Source organism: Coloeus monedula, assembly GCF_965178545.1.
Source record: "Coloeus monedula genome assembly, chromosome: 1".
NCBI classification, from domain to species: Eukaryota; Metazoa; Chordata; class Aves; order Passeriformes; family Corvidae; genus Coloeus; species Coloeus monedula.
Genome location: NC_138781.1, coordinates 143,462,601 through 143,485,230, shown reverse-complemented (window position 1 = coordinate 143,485,230; position 22,630 = coordinate 143,462,601). Strand labels below are relative to the sequence as shown.

The following is a 22,630-nucleotide window of genomic DNA, read 5'->3' as shown; positions in this document are numbered from 1 at the left end:
AACTTTTAGTGTGTAAGCATTTACCTTAGGACATCATGAAATTGTTGGCTAATGGATCACTGGGGTCATCTCACAGGGAAGATTTTCCTCAGGCGAAGCTCTTGTTTTGCACTGGATGCCAATTCATAGCTTAAAAGTTCACTAACTGCCCACTTGATGCTGACAGCACACAGTGTTCAGCGGGAAATAGCTTTATCTCTGTAAACTCTAGGTGGATTTTGAATCGGTTTTTATACCAAAGAAACATTTTTCCTTGCCAGAGAATTGTTTTCATCCCACTTAGGACCTGACCTTTCTTTAAAAGTATTATTTTTCAGTCTGTCCTGACCTTTCAGATAAAACCAAAAAATAAAAGACAGTAGTTTCATTTATAAATCATTCAACTTTGCTTTATAATTAACATTTATTCTGTTTAGAGATTATTTATTCTGAGTGAGAAATAAGGGAAAAATAACACTTTTGTTAAATGTAATGCTATGCTTTGTTCATAGGCATTGTATGAATACGAGACAAGCACAGGCCAACAGCTTCCTGAAGGCTTGAGAGCTCGGGGATCAGGGTTGAGACTGGCAGTGCAGGGCTTTTTAGCCAGTGTTGGTCCCCCTGCTGCAGGGAGCAGAGGAGGCTGCATCTGGAGGCAGACCAAACCTGGGGCTTTGGGCATCTCCATGGAAAACAGGACAGGCCAAGGCCAGGCAGGGACATTACCCCCATGGCTAGGTAGAACAGGAATGTGGGAAGAGGGGGACAAACACTGCTGTGGCATCACTGGGACAGGGGGTCACGGCTTCAGCCTTGAGGCCATGGACCCATAGGCATGGGTGGTGGGAGGCCCCAGGAAGTCCTGTTTAGGCCCATTAGAGCCCTCAGAGTCCTGACAGTCATTGGAGAGCACTTCAGTGGTGTAAGATACATAGAGAAAATAGTGTATGTTTGGTATACAAAACTTACAGACCAAAAGTTAGTTGGGTTGTAATGGATTTACATAATATAACGTTAGCCACATAATCTTGTTATCACCAAAGGGAACACAATTTATTGTTATTCTAATTAATGTTTTAATGGTCTGATAGTCTAAATTATCTAATATAGAAAAGCATCAATAATAACAATAATGCATTTATAAAAGTTAAGAATTGCCTTTCTACTCTCCTCTGTATTTCTTTTGTCTTGTTTTCACCCTTTTCTTTGTGTCCCTGGGTGGGGATTACAACGAATTGAAAGCATCCAAGGATCTGTTAGGAGGAGTTTGACACTCCTGAACATGAAGAAATGAACTTCCTCTTCATTCTTGGAGTTCAATTATTCATTTTTTTGGTATATTTTCTTAACATAGTCTGCTTCTTTCTCATTGTTCTTTACTAAAATATGAAAGTTGCACATTAGTCTCTCTCAGCCTCACTAAGTATGTTGCTTGCTATGCAGGGCTTATGTAGCTTTATCACATCATTACTGTATGCAGTATTATCAGAGCACAACATTCCTGAAATGCCATTAGGTCAAGAAATATTCACTTGGCACCTATGAATTATCAAAAATAGTGAAAACAACCTCAGGCCAAGGCAAGCCCACATACAGAATTTATGTGTCAATGTAAATTCTGTGGCCTTGTATTACTAATGGCAAAATTGTACTTACTAGTCTGCAATCTCTGTTAATTTTGTGAGACATAGGTAAGGTAAACAATGAAAAATACATGCTTAAGTATTAAGATTTGTATTCAAGATACCTTTTCTGCAACCTTGTCTACCATTTGGCAAGTAAATGAACAAACTTTCTAAGGAGTTTACATTATTTCTAACAAGTACTAATCTGTTTAAAAACATGTAATAATTAAAAAAATATATTAAATATATTAGCTATTAAAATAATCTTCCCCATAGTGAAGATTACTATATTGGATAATTTATTATCTTAAATTAGTTTAGCAATCTTCTGTAATAAGTTTAAGTCAAATAGCTTCTTGATGCCTAATACTGGATTTAGAATCAAAAATTTGGGCATTTAGCCTGCTTAGGGCAAATATTAGACACTCAAGAGCAATGGTACAAACATTTTTTGCTGTTAATAATAAGTGAAAGAGATTATTACTGGGTTCAAGATTCATTATTTTCTCATGTATCTGAACTTCATTGAAAATATTAAAAAAAGGAGTGTCAGAGTCATATCAATATATAGTTCAAGGTTTAGCAAGTATTGTTCTGTCTGAAACTGTATATTTGATTTTAAAAAGCCACTTTTCTTGCTTATAACATTGAAGAGATATTAGGCAACTAATACTAATATTCCTCTGGGAGTAAGAGGAAAGTGAGAATTTAATTTTATTGAAAAGAAATGAGAGCACTACAATATGACGGCGTATCCATGGTGATACAAGAAACAGAATTAGAAGTCAGAACCTTTAAATTTTAAGTGTATCTTTTTGTTAAATGGTTGCCATATAAATTTTAATGTACATAGTCTTTATAGTAATCATTCTTTTGGATTTGCTTATTTGATGTTATCCTATCCTTAAAAAGGGGAAATAACACTCCTGCACTATGATTCACAAAACTTTCAAAATTAGAAAGAAAATAAATATGTAAGACAATATTGGCAAGGCTTTTTACTTGACAAATACAATAAAGGTATTCTTTTTAAGGCCAAGAGATGTGAATACTTTCCTTTCCCAGCATTATATCATTCATTTCATTAATTTTTGTAATATTATTGAGAGTCTTGAAGAATTTTTAAGTAGTATTTTTTGGATTTTTTTTGTATGTTTATGTTTGATTACACAGATTTATGTTACATTGATGCATATGTCTTTTGAAAAAAAATAAGAGTATGACTATATGAAAATAATTATTTTGTATTTCAAATCACTCCTTTCTCATTTACTAACATTTGTGTTAAGTTTTGGTTTTGTTTTTTGTTTTTTTCTTAAAAGTAACAGGCCTTTCAGAAAGTACTTTCTCACTTTAAGTAAACCAGCTGAAAGAACATTATCCATATGTGCACATATGTTGGGCATTTTCATATTTGCTTCTATTGAAAAACCATATATTGCTGCAATAAAATCTGTTATTTAGACAGATATATGTAAAAAAAAAAAATGGTAGCACTCTGTCTATGTCCTGATTTTAGTAGTAAGAAAACAAATCATGTTAGAGCTGTTTGGCAATTTGTCTGAATTTCAGATTTCCAAATGTAATCAGTTTGCTAAAATTAAGATTCATAAATTTACCATATTTTTGGTATCTACTTAAAAAAGGTGATCTTAAGTTCACTGAGAGAGGCATATGGAAGATCACAGAGATATGTATTTGTCTGTACTGAAGTATGACATATCTCCTGCATCACTGAAAATTTCTGGTTGTTGCTTAATTGTCACTTTCAGACTGTTTTGGTATGTCTTACTGCAGCAATTGATTTACGTGTAAAACTTTACACAAAAAATAGAGAAAAAGAGAAGAAAGAGATAACAATAAAGAGGTTGAAAAAAAGACAGCAGAAAAAGGCAAGTTTAAAAAATTCATAAGACAATGCAGTAATGCAAAAAGGCAAGTTCTAGTACCAAAAGGAAATAAAAATGAAATTCTGAATCAACTCTCACAATTGTGGACAACACGAAAACAAAAGGAACCAGAAGGACTTTTTTAAAATTCTGGCTAGACAGCTTTTGGAGTCTTTGCTATTTGTATAAGTTCAGGAATCATTGCCTGTTTGAACTAAAGTCTAGAAATTTGCTTTGAACTGTATCTTTTTCAGTCATGCATTTCTTTAAAACTACAGTTTTATTTCTTTTCTGAATAGCTGGAAGTTGAAAATAGATTTTGTCAGAAGAGTATTTTATGGCAGCCATTAATACTGATTTTATGTTCTAAAATATGTGTTTTATGTTATGTTTATGTATCTGTTTCTTTTCTATTACAATTTGATCCTAAGAACAGGTAAAGATACTAGAAATGTATGAATAATAAACAAAGTGATTTTTTAAAATAATAAGTCTGGAATGACATATGTTAAAAGAGTCAAATAAGCTGCTATGTCTACACAAACTTGAAAATTCCTTTAACAGATACAGAATATATTCTTCTAATTAGGTTTCTAACTTTATTGGAAATTTTTTGCAAGCATCAGATATTTAACGACAGAGAACATCAAAGAGAACAGTTAATTAAGATAGGGAAAAAAAAAAAGCATTTTTTTAATAGAATGCACGGGTCACTCCAAAATTAGTTAAGTATAGGAAGTTTTAAGTAAGGCAACTAAATAAGCCTTGACTAAAAGTCCTTGAACATTTGAAAGAAGAATGAAGATACAGTTATTATTCTTTTTAAAAATTCTATTTATAATTGTAACTACCTCTTTTTCTCTTTAATGAAGTATGCATTTATTTTTTTGCTTGACTGTCTACACTTCTTTCCCGATTACCCATTGCAAAATGATAGACTGGCTTCTTGCTAATAAGATAGACAGGAAAAGTCCCAGGCTGACCTCATGACAGTCACCTTATTAGCACCTTCCTGTAGTCTGAGTCCCATTTAGGGTCATCTGCATTAATGACCTTTAGCCTTGTTTGGGAAATCTGTGGCTGGATCATATGTGTCACAAGAGCCAATGAAGTCCTGTACCTTTATTCATCCTGAATAAACAGGACAGTGAATATTTCTATTTGCTTTCACATTTTGACTCAACATGGTTCTTAGGAGCTAATCAGCAAAACAAACTCTAATGAATTAGAATAGCTGTTGGATAGTAGCCTTAGATCCCATTTGGTCTTATGAACAATTTGCTTGTTTTTTTCTGTTCTTCAACCACTGAAATAAAGAAAAATTAAATATAGAAAATAGTCATAAATGGGCCAGACTTTCTACCTAGAGTGCAGTAACAAGTGGTATACTACAGATGTCTATTCTGATACAAGTTCTCTTCAATGTGTTTATCAATGAGCTTCAATCAATGACAGAGAGAAGTCTCACTGGATTTGCAGATGACACCAAAATATCAGTCATTATAGTCAAGGACCAACAGTCAATATAGTCGAGGACAGGCTTCCCATAGGGACACGGACAAGTTGGAAGAATGAGCCAACAGAATCCAGTGAAAATCAGCAAGGGTCAGTGTAAAGTCCTGTATTTGGGTAGGAAGAAACCTTGGCAACAGGACTGTCCGATAGCGATGACCTCTGCTGAATAGAGCCTGTGTGTTGTGGCAGACAGCAGGCTGAGCAAGACAGCAGTGTGCCCTGGAAAGAAAGAAGGCCAACAGCATCCTGAGTTATATTAATAAGAATGTGTCTTGGTTTTGAAAGACAGGTGTCTGCTAAGGAAGGCAGAAGCCCCCCTTGAAGTGGCAGATATAACCCCTTTTCCCTCCAAGTTATTATATTTTGAAATCAAGGGCCTTCAGGCAAAGATGTGGGAAATAGGAATAACAGTTCTTTACTATATATATATATATATATATATATATGTATATAACCAGTCAAACAAACAGCAATAACTATGGCAGTAACAGCAAACAATCACAAACCCAGTGCCGGCCTTCTCGGCTGTCGGGCCCTTTCCCCTCGGGTGCAGTTCCGCTCGCAGCCGGCAGGGGCGCTGGCGGCTCCCGGTGAGCAGGGCAGGTGCGATGGTTCCCCCGCGGCTGCAGGGGGCGCTCCGGAGCGAGCTCGGGGAGCACGCGGCACCGGTGCCCTGGGATCCCGGGAAGGGATGGGACAAAGGCTTCACAAACCCCTGGGCAGCCGATCCCGGTGTCCGGCCGGACCCTCGGGAATGGCAGGCTGGAACGGCAGGCTGGAACAGCAGGGACGAACGCAAATCCCGGGTGGCAGGGCAAGATGTATCCAGATGGGAGAATCCCACGGAGGCCCAGACAGGCAGGGTGAGCAGGGCTACAGCGTAGCAAAAGCTCGAAGCAGCAGCAGCGGGGCAGGGCAGCCACAGCCCGGCCTCCAGCAGGGCAGGGAAAGCGGCTTTTGGGGTCCCGGCGTTGTTTCCAGCAGGAAGAGAAGAACGGCCAAAAAGAAAGAAGCAGCAGCTCCTTTCTCTGCAGCTTCTCTCTCCGGACGCTCAGAGCGAACTGACCCCACACCCAGGTGCAGACAAAGGAGTAGCCAGGCCCGCCCCACTCCCCTTTTTGTCTTTCTTAAGTACAGCTATTTGTCCCCTAGCAACATGCATATGGGAGAAAATTCCTTTAACAGGAAAAAAACTAAGACTAAACTAAAACCCCAACAGAATGTCATCAGTAGATTTAAAGGGAAGGATTTTTGTCCTTGTCTCAACACTTCTGTGACCATAGCTGGAATAGTACATTAAGATTTGGGCTTCATGACAGGGAAGATGAGTTTTTCAGTGAAGCAAGTTCAGTGGAGGGTCATCAAGATGGTTGAGAGCTGGAGCACTTACCCTGTGAGGGAAGGAAGGCTGAGCAAACTGAGCTTTTTCAACCTAGAGAAGAGGGAACAACTTACAGGAAAGCTTTCCCAAGTCATAGTCCTCTAAAACAAAAAATAAAAGATCATTTTCAACAAGGATTTTCACTCTGTTAGATACCGTTTTCTGCCTTATTTTTGTTTCTGGTGAATGCTTCTCAGAGTGGGCAAAGGTATTTATTATCTCCCTAGATTGTGCCCTCAGGAATCACTCATAAAAAGTTAGTCCATTAGATTAATTGCTAATTGAACTTCCACTATGAGTTTATCTGGGGTAAATTTCCTTTGGTATCATGTTTACAACAGGAACCCTGTGTATACTTGTAGCATATTGCATATGCAAAGTGTGTGCATCTAGCACAGATTCATAATCTATTTTTGGAACTTTGTTTCAGGCAAATGTCAAAGGCTCTTGCCTCTTTTCTTTACTAAAAATGATCCTGGAATCAAGAACAACTTCCACTTCTTTATAAATAGAAAGGCTTATGGGTCTCCCATATGTTTGCATTATCCTAAGTTTTAACAGTTGCAACACTTTTGAGTAGTGTCTTGTTAAGACTAGTTTTCTGAACGGAATTTCTCTGTAGATCATTGGCTTGATCTCTTTTCACTTCTACATAGCTCTAAGTTTTTATGAGTAAATACCACTTCCAATCTTTCCTTGTGTAAGGAGGCTAATTTGACACATGAAAGGTCCTCAGTTTTACTGGTTTTTGTCTGTTCTCCTTCCACAGAGACTCGCTTAGAGAAATGCTGGTCCAGTCTAGTAGGTCTCAGACTGTTTTGTGTGGGTTGGTTGGGTTCTCTTTCTTTGTGACGCCATGCCCTAAACAACAATTACTCTTTCTTAACCCACTGTCCTCACTGCTTCCTCATATGATTCAGCCTAGCAGTTCCTCAAGCTACACATCTTTTCTGGCTGATTGTGAATTCAAAGTGATTCTCTGCCTCTGAGTCGACTTCAGTAGACTGCAAAATTTTGGTTTAAGCTTTTCCCAAAAAGCAGAGATCAATCTTCCTTTCTTCCGTTTTGTGCCATTTATCATTAAAAGCTTTTAGTTCCTTTTTTTTCTTTTTCTCTTAAACCAGAGTATTAAAGTAAAACAATATAGGAGTATTTCTTTATTACATAGAAAAATACAATTTTTAAAATAACCTCTTTGACAAACTGAAATGTCAGATGTTACTGGACAACACTGAAGTGGAGAGTATGGATTTAAAATGCCCATGCAACAAAGGTGCTTCAATTAGTCTAAGACTGTTTTCCCAAAATAAAGACCCCAAAATTCATACTTTTGCAGATTAAAAATTATATATACGGAAACATTGATGGATCTTTTCTGTGCAGTAGCTGATACTTACAAGATTGTTTATACATAACATTTATTTTTTTCTCAAAACCTTCCATGTAAATCAAGCCATGTTGTTTAACTTTACTGATCTTCTGCATGAGTTCTTCAGTGTAAATGAATGTGAAAGCCTAACAGGTTAGGTGTTCTGTTTGAAAATTGCCTCTGTGTCAAAGCAGTACTTTTCAATATGTAAGCTTTGTAGCTTTAAGTAAGTTTAATTTTTCTTGCTTTTTTTCTTTTGAGATGAACTCTCCTTTAAGTTTTTCTCATTTAAAGTGCTGTGCCTATTTAAATAAATAGGATAGACCATGACATTTGATTGAGATTCTGAATATAGTTTTGCTTTGACCTTGATATTGGAAGCAGATGAATGCCTGTTCTTGTACATTTGCTTGCATGATAGAGATATGTTCACATAGATTTTGTTTTAATAGTAGTGATTATGTAACATACATTAAGTTTTCTTTGTTTTAAACAACATTTTTCTGTTCCAAAATATCTCTTGGCCATGCATTTGTATTTTCTGTGTTTTAAACTTGATACCAGTCTGTCAAAATTTATTGTATACTGAATCATAAGTAGTCTAGATTTTGATATTATGCACTGTTGTGACAATTTTCTTCTTTTATTATGAAATAAAGAATAAAAAATGTCTAGATGTATTTTAGTTACTTATACCACTGTCATCATAGGACAGTAAGTAGTTTTGGGTTTGGTCTCTGACACATAAACTTGGAGCTTACATGGTACTACTAAGGTTTTTTAGTTTTGCAGGGGAAACCACCACTATGATTTACAAGTGCTGTATTACACAACTGATGTTAGGATATTGAATGTCAGATAGCAAAAATAGTATTTACCCACATCAGCTTTATTTGTTATCTTTATAAAGCTAACATATCCTGTTATGTTAGTATTTTTAATAGTATGATAAAATAAACCATTTTTAGCCTAAAATTTCTGCAGTAATCAAAAGAGACTATTAGCAAGACTGAGTATTTTTGATATGAGAATCTCTTCCATTAATTTATACAGAACATTTGAGAACTCTGTTAAGAGATGTGATATACCTTGTGCATTAAATATACTATATAATGCTTAGTTAAGACTCCTCTGGGAGTCTCATTTCCATTTTCTAGTGGACAGGTTTTTCTAAAAGTGTGAAAACTCTCGTTGCTTTCCATCCTGACATCACCCATTACATTTAAAGGACAAGTCTCAAAGTATGAGAAGAGAGCGCAGAACCAAAAAGAGAAGTATGGAATATTATTGTTTGAATGACTGTTCAAGGGGCCCTAATCATTATTATGAAATAAAAAAGCCATGTTTTAAAGATACTAGTAAAATATAGTACAGTTTGTGCTACATCAGCTTTGTTCGACTATGTTTTTATGGTGAATTTTGTTATGCATTGCCCAGTCAATTATTTGTTCCAGTCAAGATGGAGTTTCTACTCTATTAAGATATTCTAAATGCTTACAGGTGAGAGACTTGGCTTCCAAACATTTGCAGCCAAATGTGGGGGATGGGGAAGAAAGAAAATGTTAACAAAATATGGAAAAATTGGCCCTATATTTTGAATAGTAGGGACCTTAAAAATGCTAACAATATTTTCACAAGCAGTGCATGGACAATTTTTTAGCTTATTGAAACATTTTATATGTGAGGGTTTTTAGTAAAATAATCTGGTCTATTACAGAATTTAGAGCGCAAAAAGAGAATTACATATGAAGCCTTTTTACAATGTTAAGTATAAATAATACTGCTGACAAGTTTTGTTTAAATGTGTACCTTTTATTATTCATCTACACCTGGTCTTGTGTCAAGTCTAAATGAGCTTTTAGACCCCTGTCAAGGGATCTTTGATGAAAATAATGAGCATATCTGAGAGCCTTATTAGCCGCTGGATTATGGCAGATTTTTCTGCTACTTAGGTTAGTATATAATGCTGCCATTTCACTCCTCAATAGGATGGTTTCCTAGTAGGGGCCCTATTAATGATATAGCTGTATATTTTGCTCTAGCCATGCTCATTTCTGAATGTGCAGGGCTGGAAATTATGTGCTGTCATTACAACTGGTAAAAAAGTTTAAGTTTTGAGGACATTTAAATCTTAACATGTAATATCACTATTATTTCAAAATGTTCACTAGCATTAAACAATGTTCTGATTGCTTCAATTTTTTAAATAAAGCCTTTTGACTTTCCTCTTTTCATGTCAGTTGTCTTTACTATGTTAAACAGAGGGAAATTTAATTTTTTAGATTGATCAAGAAAACACAATTCAAAAGAAAAAGTTAGCATCCAGTACTACTGTGTGTCCTACAGGTTCTTCTACTTTCATCAAAACTGCCTCCACTGGTGAGTTAGAGGAGCATATTGCGGCCACTACTGGTGCCATTACTGTTGCTAGCACATCTGCTGATGTTGCTGTATCCAGTGCAGTGACCACCTGTAGACAATCTGCTGAAGAACAACGAGTACAAGCTATGAATACAAGAAAACCAATTCTGGAGTTGGCCGCTTACAAGGAAGCACTCTCTCTTCCTCAAGCAAATTTACAAAGCACAAGAAGACGACCAAGAAATGCTGAACAGATAGAAAGAGCTAAAGAACTTGCAGTTGTTACTCATAGAGGTATTGGATATTATTTTACTTGTGCACATGTAGATATGAAAAAATATTTTGTATAAATTAAAAATGAAAGTTCAGGTATCCATTCAGGAAGTGTAATTGAACCAAATGGGAAAGGGATTAAATCTGCCTAAATTTGAGTTCTAGTATGTCATTCAGATGGAAAAATGAAATCAGTAATAATATTGTCTTCATTATTTAAATTGATTTGATTTCTAAAAAGACAAAATGTACATATAAGGAATTTTCATGTGGCTTTATAGCTTCTATCATTATATTTCACAATAAAGCTTAGTGTAAGAGACATCTGATGGAAGTTTTGAAAATTGAGATTAGAATACTCATCTATTCTGCATATTTGATTAGACATAATTAACCATAGCATTAAAAATGTACTTTATAAATAGCTGCTGTTCTAAATCAGTAGGTGATGCAGTTGTATTAGTCTCCCTCCTGCTTAAATCTTCAGCAATATTTTGTTTTTTAAAACATCTGTACATTTTTATTCTATCAAACATGAAATCAATGATCAAAGCAACATTTAGAACACTAGGGAATTCAGCAAATATTAAAGTGCTAAAGCTAAAGATTTTATATATTTCTATATTGAGATGATCTAATCTGCATGCTAAAGTATTAATAATGAACAACATTTGGAGTATAAAACAAGCATTGTTTGCTGCGTTAAAAAGTAAATGTTGATATCTGAAACATGAGGGTGACAAAAAGTAATGCTGGAATGTCTTAAGTTAACCAACAGATATTCAGAAAAAAATTGCATGTTGGTGTGTGTTTAGATATACACAATTTCAGAAAAGGATCAGCTTAATTTTGCAGGCTAATGTTGTTGAATACCATTTATTATACATTTTGAATTTTTATTGTGTGCTTCATGTTAATCAATTGTACATGAAAAATTCATAAACACAAATATATTGATGAGAAGCACCTTTCATAGCACAAGACATTTGTAGAAATCTCATTATATGTTTGATATTTTGTAAAGAAGTTTTATTTGGAATCTGTTGTCTTACTAGATAGTCACCTAGTATAAGTTATTTTAGCTTCATTTACTAACACCTTTTGAAACAAGAGCTGCAGTTCTCCAGAATTTTAAAATATATAATTTAAATAGAGTAACTGAAAAACAAACACTGTATTTGGTTTGCATATGAAATAGAAATAATTAAACAGATGTTTATGTTTCATTTGCATTAATTTCAGTGGAAATCTGAAGTATTTTCTGGTTATTGACTGGTATAAATTAATCAACAGTTTGGTTTGTACTGGTTGTGTGTCTATGCACTAATTTCAAAATGTCTTTGGTCAAGTTTAAAAAAACAGGCTTGTTTTCAGTTATAAGGGACTTTATGAGGATCTGTATTAATATCTTCTAATTTAAAGATGTAAGAATGTACTACTTTGGCAGCTAAATATGGCAGTAATTGTGATACACATACAGTTTTTTCCCATTTCCTGTTTGGAATCATTACACTACAGTGTCCTCCCCGCTGTTTTCTCAATGTTCCTTTCTTCTCTGACCTATTCTTTAATATAAGATATAGGTATGGCACATAATTCTAAATTATTTTATCATATTGAAGTGCTAAACATTAGATTATGAAAAAAAGGAGAATAATTTAGACACCAAGATACTGCTAAAATAATGTTATGGTGTTTATTTTTTCACAAATTAAAATAGTACTACAGGTACGAAAAGGTATGACAACCCACATACAAGTGAAATCAGACTTGTATGGACCTTAGTGGAGAAGAAAGCCCATACCTAGTTCTGTGTGCATTTTATTCCCTCATGCAACATTGAAAGTCTTGATTTTGCTAGCATTCATTATACTAAATATTTAAATTTTTTTCCTGTGTCTGTGACTCACAGAACAGTATATGTATTCATGCTGTTAAAGGGATATTCCTATACTGAGTAAAAATTTACCATTTTTACTCAGCAAACATTTTGATAACAGCCATTAAAACATATCAAATGACCTTCAGTAAATAACCTATAATTTTCTTCCACAAAATATTCCTTGCTAAAAAGACACAGACATATTTTGAAGGAATTTTTGTCAATGTGAGATAGTTGTTAATTGACTTGAAGAAATTTCCATTATGGAGGAACGTTCCAGAGGTATTTATATAGAGTTTCCTGTAGGTTACTACTTAAGTATTTTAATCTCTCTTTGAAAATGTATTATGAACAGAAGTCTAAAAACTCTGCATATTAAATAACTATGGAATTATATCTACTTAAGAATTTTATATTAAAACCTTCTAAAATTATTTCTCTGTTTAATAGATATTAAAAATTAGTTTTTACATTAGAAATGCATTTTTTGTAGTGCTCTAGATTGTAATTTAAGAATTACACTCCCAAATTATGCAAATTAATTCATAATTGAGAAGACAAAATTTTATATACTAAATATAATTACTAAAACTTACTGTTTCATATACACACTATGTATGTGTGAATATTTGAAATTGTAAAAATTTATTGTACATATAGATGTAACTGTAGGCTTTTTTGAGAATATTGCTAGTAAGACCAGAAAAGTGCAGTTTTATGATACATTAGCATTGAAGCAAAATCATAACTGCAGAAAAAGAGTAGTACTGTTGGCTTCCATGGGATTGTTCTGTGGATAAGGTCTTTCACAATGAGTAGACAATAACAACACTGTTTTGTTTTGCAAAAATTTTTTTGAAGTTTATGCATGAACGAGATGTATAGAGAGAACTAGAAGTCTATATATACCCAAAATTCTACTGCTAGGTGTAAATTACTGTACTAGATACACTACCTGGACCTCAACAATAATTTAAATTGTGTCAAAGGCTGGCTGATGAATATCTTGTCTAAGCTTATTAGCCGGATAAAGAAACCCTAGGTGCATTTGGTGAAATATTTTCCTTAAAGGTAGGGAAGTACAAGTGTCATTTTATAAGAAAGTAGTGAGATCTCTTGAGGAATACTGTACATGATTATAGTTTCTTCATCAACAAGAATTCAGACTGAATCAGATAAATAAAGGTAATGTAATGGTGTTATATTTTCCTGATCATCCCACCTTACAAAATACCATGTAAGACAGGATGAAAGCATAAATTTTGAAGTAAATGTCAGTATGTACAGAACTTAAATAAGGACAAGTTAGTACATAATACATAAAATTTTTTATTAGGGAGATGAGCAAGAAGAGTTCTTGTTATTGCAACAATGAAGCCTTGTAGAAGGAGGGAGTAACTACGGATGAGAGGCTTACTTTCAAGACGCACCTTGATAGGCTAAAGAAAAATATATTTAGATAGGATAGCTGATAGTGAAACACAGCGCCTTTTGGGTCCTCAGTTCTAACAAAACCAAGTGGTCAAATTCAGAAAAGTTTATCTCTTCTGTTCAGAAGAAGGAGGGAGGGGGGCGGGGGGGAAGGAGATCCCTACCCCTTTCCACTCAGCTAAACCAAGGAACTTCACATTCCAAGATTTTAGTAGAAATTCTTTCCTATTGTACAGTCACAGTTTCTAGTATGGTCCATATTTTTCAGATGTGAAAACAAGAAGGCAATTAAACATGATAGACACAAGATAGAAACATGATATTTCCCTGTTTTTTTCTTTTTTCGTTTTTTTCCTGTTAAATATTTAGGAATTGTTGGCTTCATCATGACTAAAGTAATAGAGGATAATCTGACATTTTTGTTTTCTGCTATTTGTGTTTCATACAGTTTAGTAATGCTGTTAGTCCTTTTGAATTGTTCTATAATTTATATCAACTACATGCTTATTAAGGCTCTAGAATTTTTATTTGTGTATATGCATTCACCATGAGAGATATTTTAGAACATTTTCTTGTGAGGGCTTATATAGCATACTTTTACTGTCTAAAGATATGTTAAGAGGCATATGGCCAAAAGCTAAAAGGCATTTGTACAGTATGCTTAATAATATGACTTAAATTTTGGTTAGCCCTGAAGTGGTCAGGCAGTTGACTATTGATTGTCATTGGTCCCTTCCAACTATTCTGTTTTTTCTATTCTATTCTATTCTATTCTATTCTGTTCTCAATATTCATTTTAATATGGAAATACATATACATAGTACTTAAATGGCCCGAGAAACAAATGAGTACCAGGTGCAAACAATGCAAAAAGACCTCTAGTACAGTTCGTAAGTCATAAATTAAATTTAGAAAAAAAAAACAGTCTGAAAAAGAGATACAGTAGTTGAAGAAAAAAAATTGCTTAGCAGACTCAGGCTCAAATAGTGCCAGGAAGTCTTAATGGATGACTCCACTCATCATCTAGCAGTTCAAAAGTGTCTCTGTTTTCTTTAGGAAAATTATTTTCAAGAGACCTCTGGATTCCAAAAAATTTCATGACTCCAAGCTTCTCTTTTCAAAGAGCAGAAATGTCACTAAGTATTTGCAAATTTTTAACCATATATTCTCAGTTTGAGGAAATACATATGTTTTGATAATTTTACTTAACTGTTTCTTTACAAAATCTTACTAATTTTACTGATATCTCCATTCCCTTTCTCTATGTTTTCAGCTCTATTTTTTTATTACTTTCCTGTAAGCTTTTATAATTTCTCTGTCCTTTCCCCTTTCTTCTTTAAGAAGAGTTGTCTATCCCAGCTTGCCTTATGCTTTTTGATATCTGGCCTTATATAGCATCTTAGTAGTGGCCAGGACAAAATGAATCAGGGAGAAAAAATCTTGCTACTGGGTGTTCCCTATTAAAACAGCATTTCTTTTTCCTTCTGTCTTACAGGAGAATTTATGATGGTAGAAGGAAAGAAGATTTTAAGATTTGTTATAGGAAAATAAATAATTTGCTAATAAAACTTTTGAGAACAAAAGCATGTTAAGAGAAACTTATCTTGATTTTTTTTTTTTTTTCTTTGAAAGATTATAATGAAAGTGTATGATAGGTCATTACATTGGGATTATTCAATATAAAACTTTTAAGGATTTGTTAGAAAATATGTATTCACATATCCTAATTTTTTGAGGTTTACTTAGAAGGAGGAAGAGGAAAGGAGGAGTAGGGACAGAGAGGTTTTTTGAACAGCTGTTAAATATTTTTAAGTCTAGTAGGTAATCAATGTGCATATGTCCTCAGGGTTTTTGTTTTTTTTTTTTCCTCTGTTTTTGTAAGTGAAACCCAGAACTAAAAAGATGAGGGTTGAAGAAAGTAAATGTATTTGGCAGTAAGATTATTGCATTCTATATTTCTAAGATTATTTGTATATAAGAAGATTTGTATATAAGAAGTTTTCTTCTTGGAAAATTTTAAAAGTTTCAAGAAATAAGCATAACACAAATGTAATCTAGCACTCAAACACTTAATCCCTGAATTATATTTGTTTAATATTTCGTAATACTTTTGGAAATACCCACTTAACATGTGCAACAAATCACATAGATACATTCTGTTTGTTGGATGAACTTTATAATGGATGGTTTGTTAATGTTGAGATTTTTATTAGAGAAAAATTGACAATAATGTTCTAAACTTCTTGGTATCTTTGCACTTGGAAGTAGGAAAGGAGATAATTTGTCATCCAAAAGTCAAGTCTGGAGTGGTTAGAAGGGAAGAAAGGGAAAAAGAAAATCAGCCATACTGATTTCAAAAAATTAATTGTGTTAATGTTTTAATTGAATTATTGCCTTTTATACTTCCCTGTCAATTTTCTTCTATGAACTTGTTTTTCCTATTCATGTTTTTTTCAGTTCCTGCAGTTCTTAACTGTTCTTCATTACGCTATTCATGTTTACTTCTATAATTGATATTTGTCTGATGTGTTGTGGCATTACTTTCCCTCGGTATTTCCAGTTTTCTTCTTTTGACCACAAATTGCTGGTATAAATCAGATGTATCTTAGTTAGAATGTAAAAACCAAATTATCAGTAGTGCAATTATAAATTAATATTAAAATACACATATTAACCATAATTCCTTCATTTTAAATAATTATATTTTTCAAATTAGAGAAATTTGATATACATAAAATATAGAATATACTAGAAAAACTGTAATTTAGATCATTTTATATTAATAATACAGTGCAGTAGTTCAATGTAGTAATGCAGTAGTTGCAGTAATTTGAAATATAAATCTTCTATACAATTTGATTTGACCAGGGGACTTTAGAGGTTAAAGGGGCAGAGGATGTGGGGAAAAGGGTGGAGGGTGTGGGTAGTAAATGAAAAACTAAGATCAGCTCATGTAAAAAGTGAAAAATTTATTAGCATGAAAAGTGGATGTTTTCACCACTTTGTAGTCTGTTCATCTTCTGTATGGCTCTTCGTATTTAAGAAATTGTTAACCCATGAAGTTCATGCTGTACTACAAAAACTGATGAAAATCCATGTTCTCTAATGCTGACTTTCAAGGTGCAGAAAGGTTTTAGAAGATAGTGCTACATTAGTTGGTGTGTTGGGTTACAGTGAAGTTTATTTGGGTAATCACTAGATTTAGAGATTTTTCACGTAAATTTCTAAAGCCTGAAGTGCCATCATATAAAAATTAAATAAGTTTCTATCTCTTTCCTCCCATGCCCACCCCATCTGTGCAATCCCTTAAAGTGGTGATCTCTAAGATACTTGGATATTCAATACTTGCATTGTTAGAATTTGGAAATTCTGGATAATTAGTTGTATCACATGTGTAGTCAATATGATGTGAATATAAAAAAAAACAAAAAAGGAACTGACTTTCATGTGAGTAGTAAGTTCAGTGCATTCAGGTGGCAGATGTACTTCTAGGGGAAATACAATGAAATAGACATATGCCAAAGAGGAAGTGGAAGTCTCATGCATAATGTATTTGGCATATTTGCACATGCACAGATAATGCTGGGGTCCAAAGTATATGATGCATTTGTTTCTGTCACTAGAAATAGCAGTTGTTGTGAGTAAAATCTGCCATCATCATGTATCGAAGATTTAAAATAATCAGTGAATTACTGGTTCTGCACAAGTCAAAATCAGTTCTACGCTGTATTCCAAACAAAATTTTTTGGTCACTTCAGAAAGCAGATGATGAGTTAATTACTCTTTATTTCTCAGATAACTCATTTTCCAATAGTATGATATTTTTGCAGATGTAATTTAAGTAGGGATGTACATACAATCTTGAAATAATGGCTTTGCTGTTATCATATTGTTCTCCATCTCCATTAGCTGAGTGATAGTGAATATCAAGTAAGAGTAATTCTGGAGAAGGAAAGGACTTTTTCCGTTGTTCTGTATAGTTACTTGAAGTAATGCACCCTGAGTGCCTGCTTTGCATAAAACAGTGGTGGTTTAGTCCTCAGCATTTTAAATATTGTTTATATTTGATTTGAAAATTTACAAAGTATAGAAATGATGAGAGGGACACTTCCTTTACATAAATGCTGTTGCATAACCAAAACAAAGACGTGAATTTACAGGTTGACAATGTTTTAAATAAATATCCTTCACATGGCTATATACCCTGATGCTTCTTTATTGTAGAATCAAATTTTTCTTGAAATTGATTTCTCATTTGGCCCTCAGGACACACTTTTTCAATGAAGTCAGAACTGTGTCAACTGAACAATCTTCATTCAAAATGAATTTTTTTTCTAGTGTTTGAGAGCTTGCTGTACTTAAGGTTGTTTTTCAGATTTTGCATCTAAGTGGAGTTTTTTATGATATATATACTTAAAACTTATTTACATGAGGCCCTTTTTTAATGCAGTACCTATCCTGAAGTATAAAATGCTGGAATTGTCGGACTTAGTCCTTTCTTACAAGTGTTTGTATGTAGCATGTCTGTATACCTGCAAATATGAATTTGCATAAATATACACAATTACACAACCTTTTTATTAAAGAAAAAAAAAGACAATATTTTAATTTTTATATGTCCCTAAAATTTTCCCTGTAAGTGTTAGAATGTTCATTATCTTACATGGGAGACAATTTTTTGGTGAAAAACTTCAAGAAAATAATTCTGAACACATTTCACTTTTAATTGGCTGCTTGAAAAGTGTACGTGTCTCTCATTTGTCTATTGACTGAATGTTAGTTCACACATCTGTAACGCAAAAGTTCTTACCTGGACTTCCTTCGTTACTGGGACTGTTCATATCCTTCCCTCAGTACAGCATTCAGTTCCATTTTCCTTATTTACAGAAAATATTGCGCCTTCTAGCCTTAGAAAAAGTTACAGAGAAAGAGTGTGAGAGAGAGAAAGGTGGGGCTGTTCAGTGTGAAGAAGTGAAGGCTTTGTGGAGACTTTGGAGCACCTTCAATTACCTGAAGAGGACCTACGAGAGAGCTGGAGGGGGGCTTTTTATATGGGCATGTAGCGATAGAGCAACAGGGGATGGCTTTAAGCTGAAAGAGGGTAGGTTTAGATTAGATATTAAAAAATTCTTTACTATGAGGGTGATGAGGTACTTGAACAGGTTTCCCAGAGAAGCTGTGGATGTCCCATTCCTGGAAGTGTTCAAGGCCAGGCTGGATGGGGCTTTCATCAAGGTGTTATATTGGAAGGTGTCCCTGCCCACAGCAGGGGACTTGGCACTAGATGATCCTTAGGTCCCTTCCAACCCAAACCATTATACAATTCTATAATAATAATTCTGTATTTTTATTAAAGTGACTTGAACTACGAACAAAGCGTGAGCAGTGTTGAGCAGAAATCCCAAGATGGATGCCTAAATTATTTTCAGGGTTTTGATATAATCTCTGATTTGATTTCACAGAGTTCCGATGGTACTTGTTATGCTTCATCCAGTCATGTGACCAAAAATAGATTCAGGATTGACAGAGATTTATTTGGGTAGATGTTCACCAGTGTTCCTTCTCCTCCAAAAATAAACAGCGTAAATAAACAAACCTGCTGTCCTTATCTATAAATTTAAAACAAACCAACCAACCTAGAAGCCACATGTATTTAAAGCATTATTTAAAAAATTTAAGCGTCTTCTTGCATTATAACACTGAACAATGGTTATGTCATATAGGGTTTTATAAATTTAGATTATTTTTAAAATATACTAATGTCTTATCACTACCTTCCTATTATATTGGTATGTCTCCCCAGGAGTATCCTACTTTGTTGGTGTAATCTATTTTCTTGGCTCTTGGCTGTTCAAAAATATGAGAACATACTAGACTAACCATATTTAACGATTTGTAGCATTGTTACATCTGTTTTTGTTGAGAGAAATGGGCATATAAACTCATCTCATGCAAAAGTAGGTATCTTAAGACCTGATGAACTGAACTCTCAATGTGTTTTTCTTTGTGGATGGGCTTAGATGCATACAACTACACAGTTTGCTGTCATGAATCCATCCTCTGAGACTTCTGGAAAGTGAAATCCACTTTCAGTACTTACTGTCATGTGTTTGACATGCAAAATAAGCACTATTTTGCCAAGTATAAAGTAATCTATTTATTGGGTAGGGGATGTTTTTTGTGATGGTGGGGTTGTTTTTATGTACATGCATTTGCAGCCCAACATACAGCTTAGTAGTGGCATGTTTGCCATACAAATATCTATAATTTCTCCTTCACAGTGTACTCAGAAACTACTGTTCAGTAAATCAAAATACAAACCCCAGTTAAGAGTAAAATTCTTCTCTTGCAAAGGTGCTTTAGAAAACTGGAATTGCTTGCTTACCTAATGGTATTTAATAGCCTCAGCAAAGTGATGCAACTGATTATAAAAGTCTTTGACTGATTTCAATGCAGTCACCAAGGCACTCTTTTAACTATTTTCTGTTCCACCTTACATCTTGTGAACTCTTCTTGTGTACATAAACTAGGAATATGCCATTTAGGTGTTTCAGAACGAGTACAAACAAATGAACAAAAGTACAGGACAGTCTTCCTGCTTTAGTGTGTTGTTGTGATGACTTCTGAAAATAAAGGACAAACATGTCTCTAATGAGAGCATTTAAACCCATTCCAGCACCTGAGATCATATATTCAAGACCACTTCCATTTTGCTTAGGTGCTGGAAGAATAACTAAGCCTGTCTTCTGATTCATGAGGAGTTATTTTAGACTGATCCTCAAAGAAAGACAAAAGAGGGTCAGAGCTATAGTACAACATTCCTACTTACGTAGAAATAACATTTTAGAAAGCTCAGATAATGACAAGAAAGCATTACTGTTATTCCAGTATTGCTCTACTGTATGAAGGTAGAGTTGTTGGATCTATGATTTCCACTGAGGATAGAATTGTTTATGGACTTCTTTTAATTTGGAGAGGGGGTGGGGCTTCTTCTATTAAGGGTAAAAAAACCCCAAAATCTTGTACTTTGTGGCAACATATATTTCACTTCTGCAAATAATGTATTTCCCAGAACCATTATCATATAATATATGACATTATTGCTGGGAAATTATCATATATATCTATATATACACCATCAATGCTTATAAGTTACATTATAATAACACACAAGTAAATTTGCATTTTGCCTTTTGAGATAATAGTGATTTTGTATTTATAAGAAAATATGGTCTCCAATGAGAAGTGTAAAAAAAATTTATTAACATATCCTGTACCTACCCTATAAATTGTCTTCCTTAGTAGTACCCTCTTTCTTCTGAATCTGGTTCTGCTCTTGTGATTACTAATAATACTTTTATTTATAAAAAGATAACAACAGTATTTAGCTACTCTGTTATTTATACCTAATGTAAAGGTTCTTTGAATATCCATTGATTTTCTGTAAGACGTAATGGGTATGAAAAATTCTTTGACGACGTACAGTCTATCTTCTTATGTTAAGTTCTCCTAGATGTAGTTCCTTTAATCTATGCTGTCTTCATCAGCAGTATTTGCTCGTAGCCAAGATAAAACATAATCTTCCATATAGCTTTTTAAAAATATATAGTTGCTATAGTGGCTATAAAGCCACTTAAGTAATAAATTATATATATATAAAGCCACCTAAAATCAATTTATACTTAACATTTAGAATTTTTTAAGAAGGTCCATTTTAATTTATAATTCACTGCTCACATGCCAAGCATATTAGAGATGAGGCACTTAGTTTAATGACTGAAAAGGAAAGTTTCTTGTAGTGTTTTTGCTTATTCTTGCTTACATTTTTTATATATGTTAAGTTTTGGGTTTATTCTCTTTTTATTAGTTTTTTCTTTCAAAGATATTTTGAGGCCACAAGGTTGGCCTGGATTAACTGTGTATGTCATAAAGCCAGTTCACAAGAAGGACTTTTACAGAAACAGGTGAGCTGTAGGCTTAGGGGAGAGGTGGGAGATAGCTACCTTCCATATCACATTTTGCAAATAACAGTTTTCAAGCTAGAAAGACCAGCTGCAGAACCAACAGCAGGAGAGCAGACTGTATTTTATTTTCTATATTCAAATATCTTTTTTCTTCTTTTTTGTTCCCAACACAGAAGAAACAGCTATTTTAGAGCAAACATATTTATAATCCTTTTCATTTTCCAAGTTCCATAAGTGTGTGACAATGTTTTACACAATTATGTGGTGCATGGAAATAAAAACTTTTGGCCATACTTTTTTAAATTGGTTATGCAGGAGAACAATTAACTTGCAAATATCACTCCTTTCCTTTGTCAGGTATACAAATTGGTCTCAATATTTATTTTTGTAAATTGTTTCACACCAAAGGTATAAAATCTGAACTTGTGAGGTAGCCAGTACTCTAATTTGTATATACTACCATGATAAAATTTGTCAAATGAAATATTTTAGATTGTATTTCCTGATACATGTTTTTGTTTTTGTTTTTTTAACTAGTGAAAAAGGCCATAGATTTTAAATCTAGAGGATTTAAATTGTTTCCAGGGAAAGACAACAGCAACAAGTTTTCTATCTGTGAGTGTATTCCTTTTTTGTTACTTTTTTCTAGTGCAAGAGTGAACTTTGTGGTGTATTGTTTGTGTGCAATTATTTATGTATTTCTTATAATAGTACTGGTTTCTCCAGTCTGCATGGTGAATTTTTAAGCATGGTTCTACTCTAAAGACAGACTTTCTATAAATCTGGCATTGTAGAAGGACACATTATTTTGTCGATAATTTCACAATAAATTTACAGTATTTGCAAGGAAATAAATACTCAGCCTCCTAGGTGTCAGCTGTAAATTGAGCTGTGAATAGGAGATCTATTATTTTAATTGAACTCTAGTAGTAGCATCAAATGCTGTGCAAACTAAAGT

At 33.8% G+C, this 22,630-nt stretch overlaps 1 protein-coding gene across 3 annotated transcripts in view; it reads left to right on the top strand.

Moving 5' to 3' along the window:
* Positions 1–22,630, top strand: part of CSMD3 (CUB and Sushi multiple domains 3) — a gene marked incomplete at both ends in the record, with an annotated part of 604,245 nt that overhangs the window by 234,682 nt on the left and 346,933 nt on the right. Inside the window, 2 exons of one of the 3 annotated variants that reach the window (XM_082293773.1) lie at positions 10,108–10,416; positions 22,210–22,287. The exons of 1 other annotated variant lie outside the window; for it this stretch is intronic. In XM_082293773.1, coding sequence (XP_082149899.1) covers positions 10,108–10,416; positions 22,210–22,287 — 387 coding nt within the window. The remainder of the gene's footprint in view (positions 1–10,107; positions 10,417–22,209; positions 22,288–22,630) is intronic. One more of the 3 variants, XM_082293774.1, reaches the window with a different exon arrangement.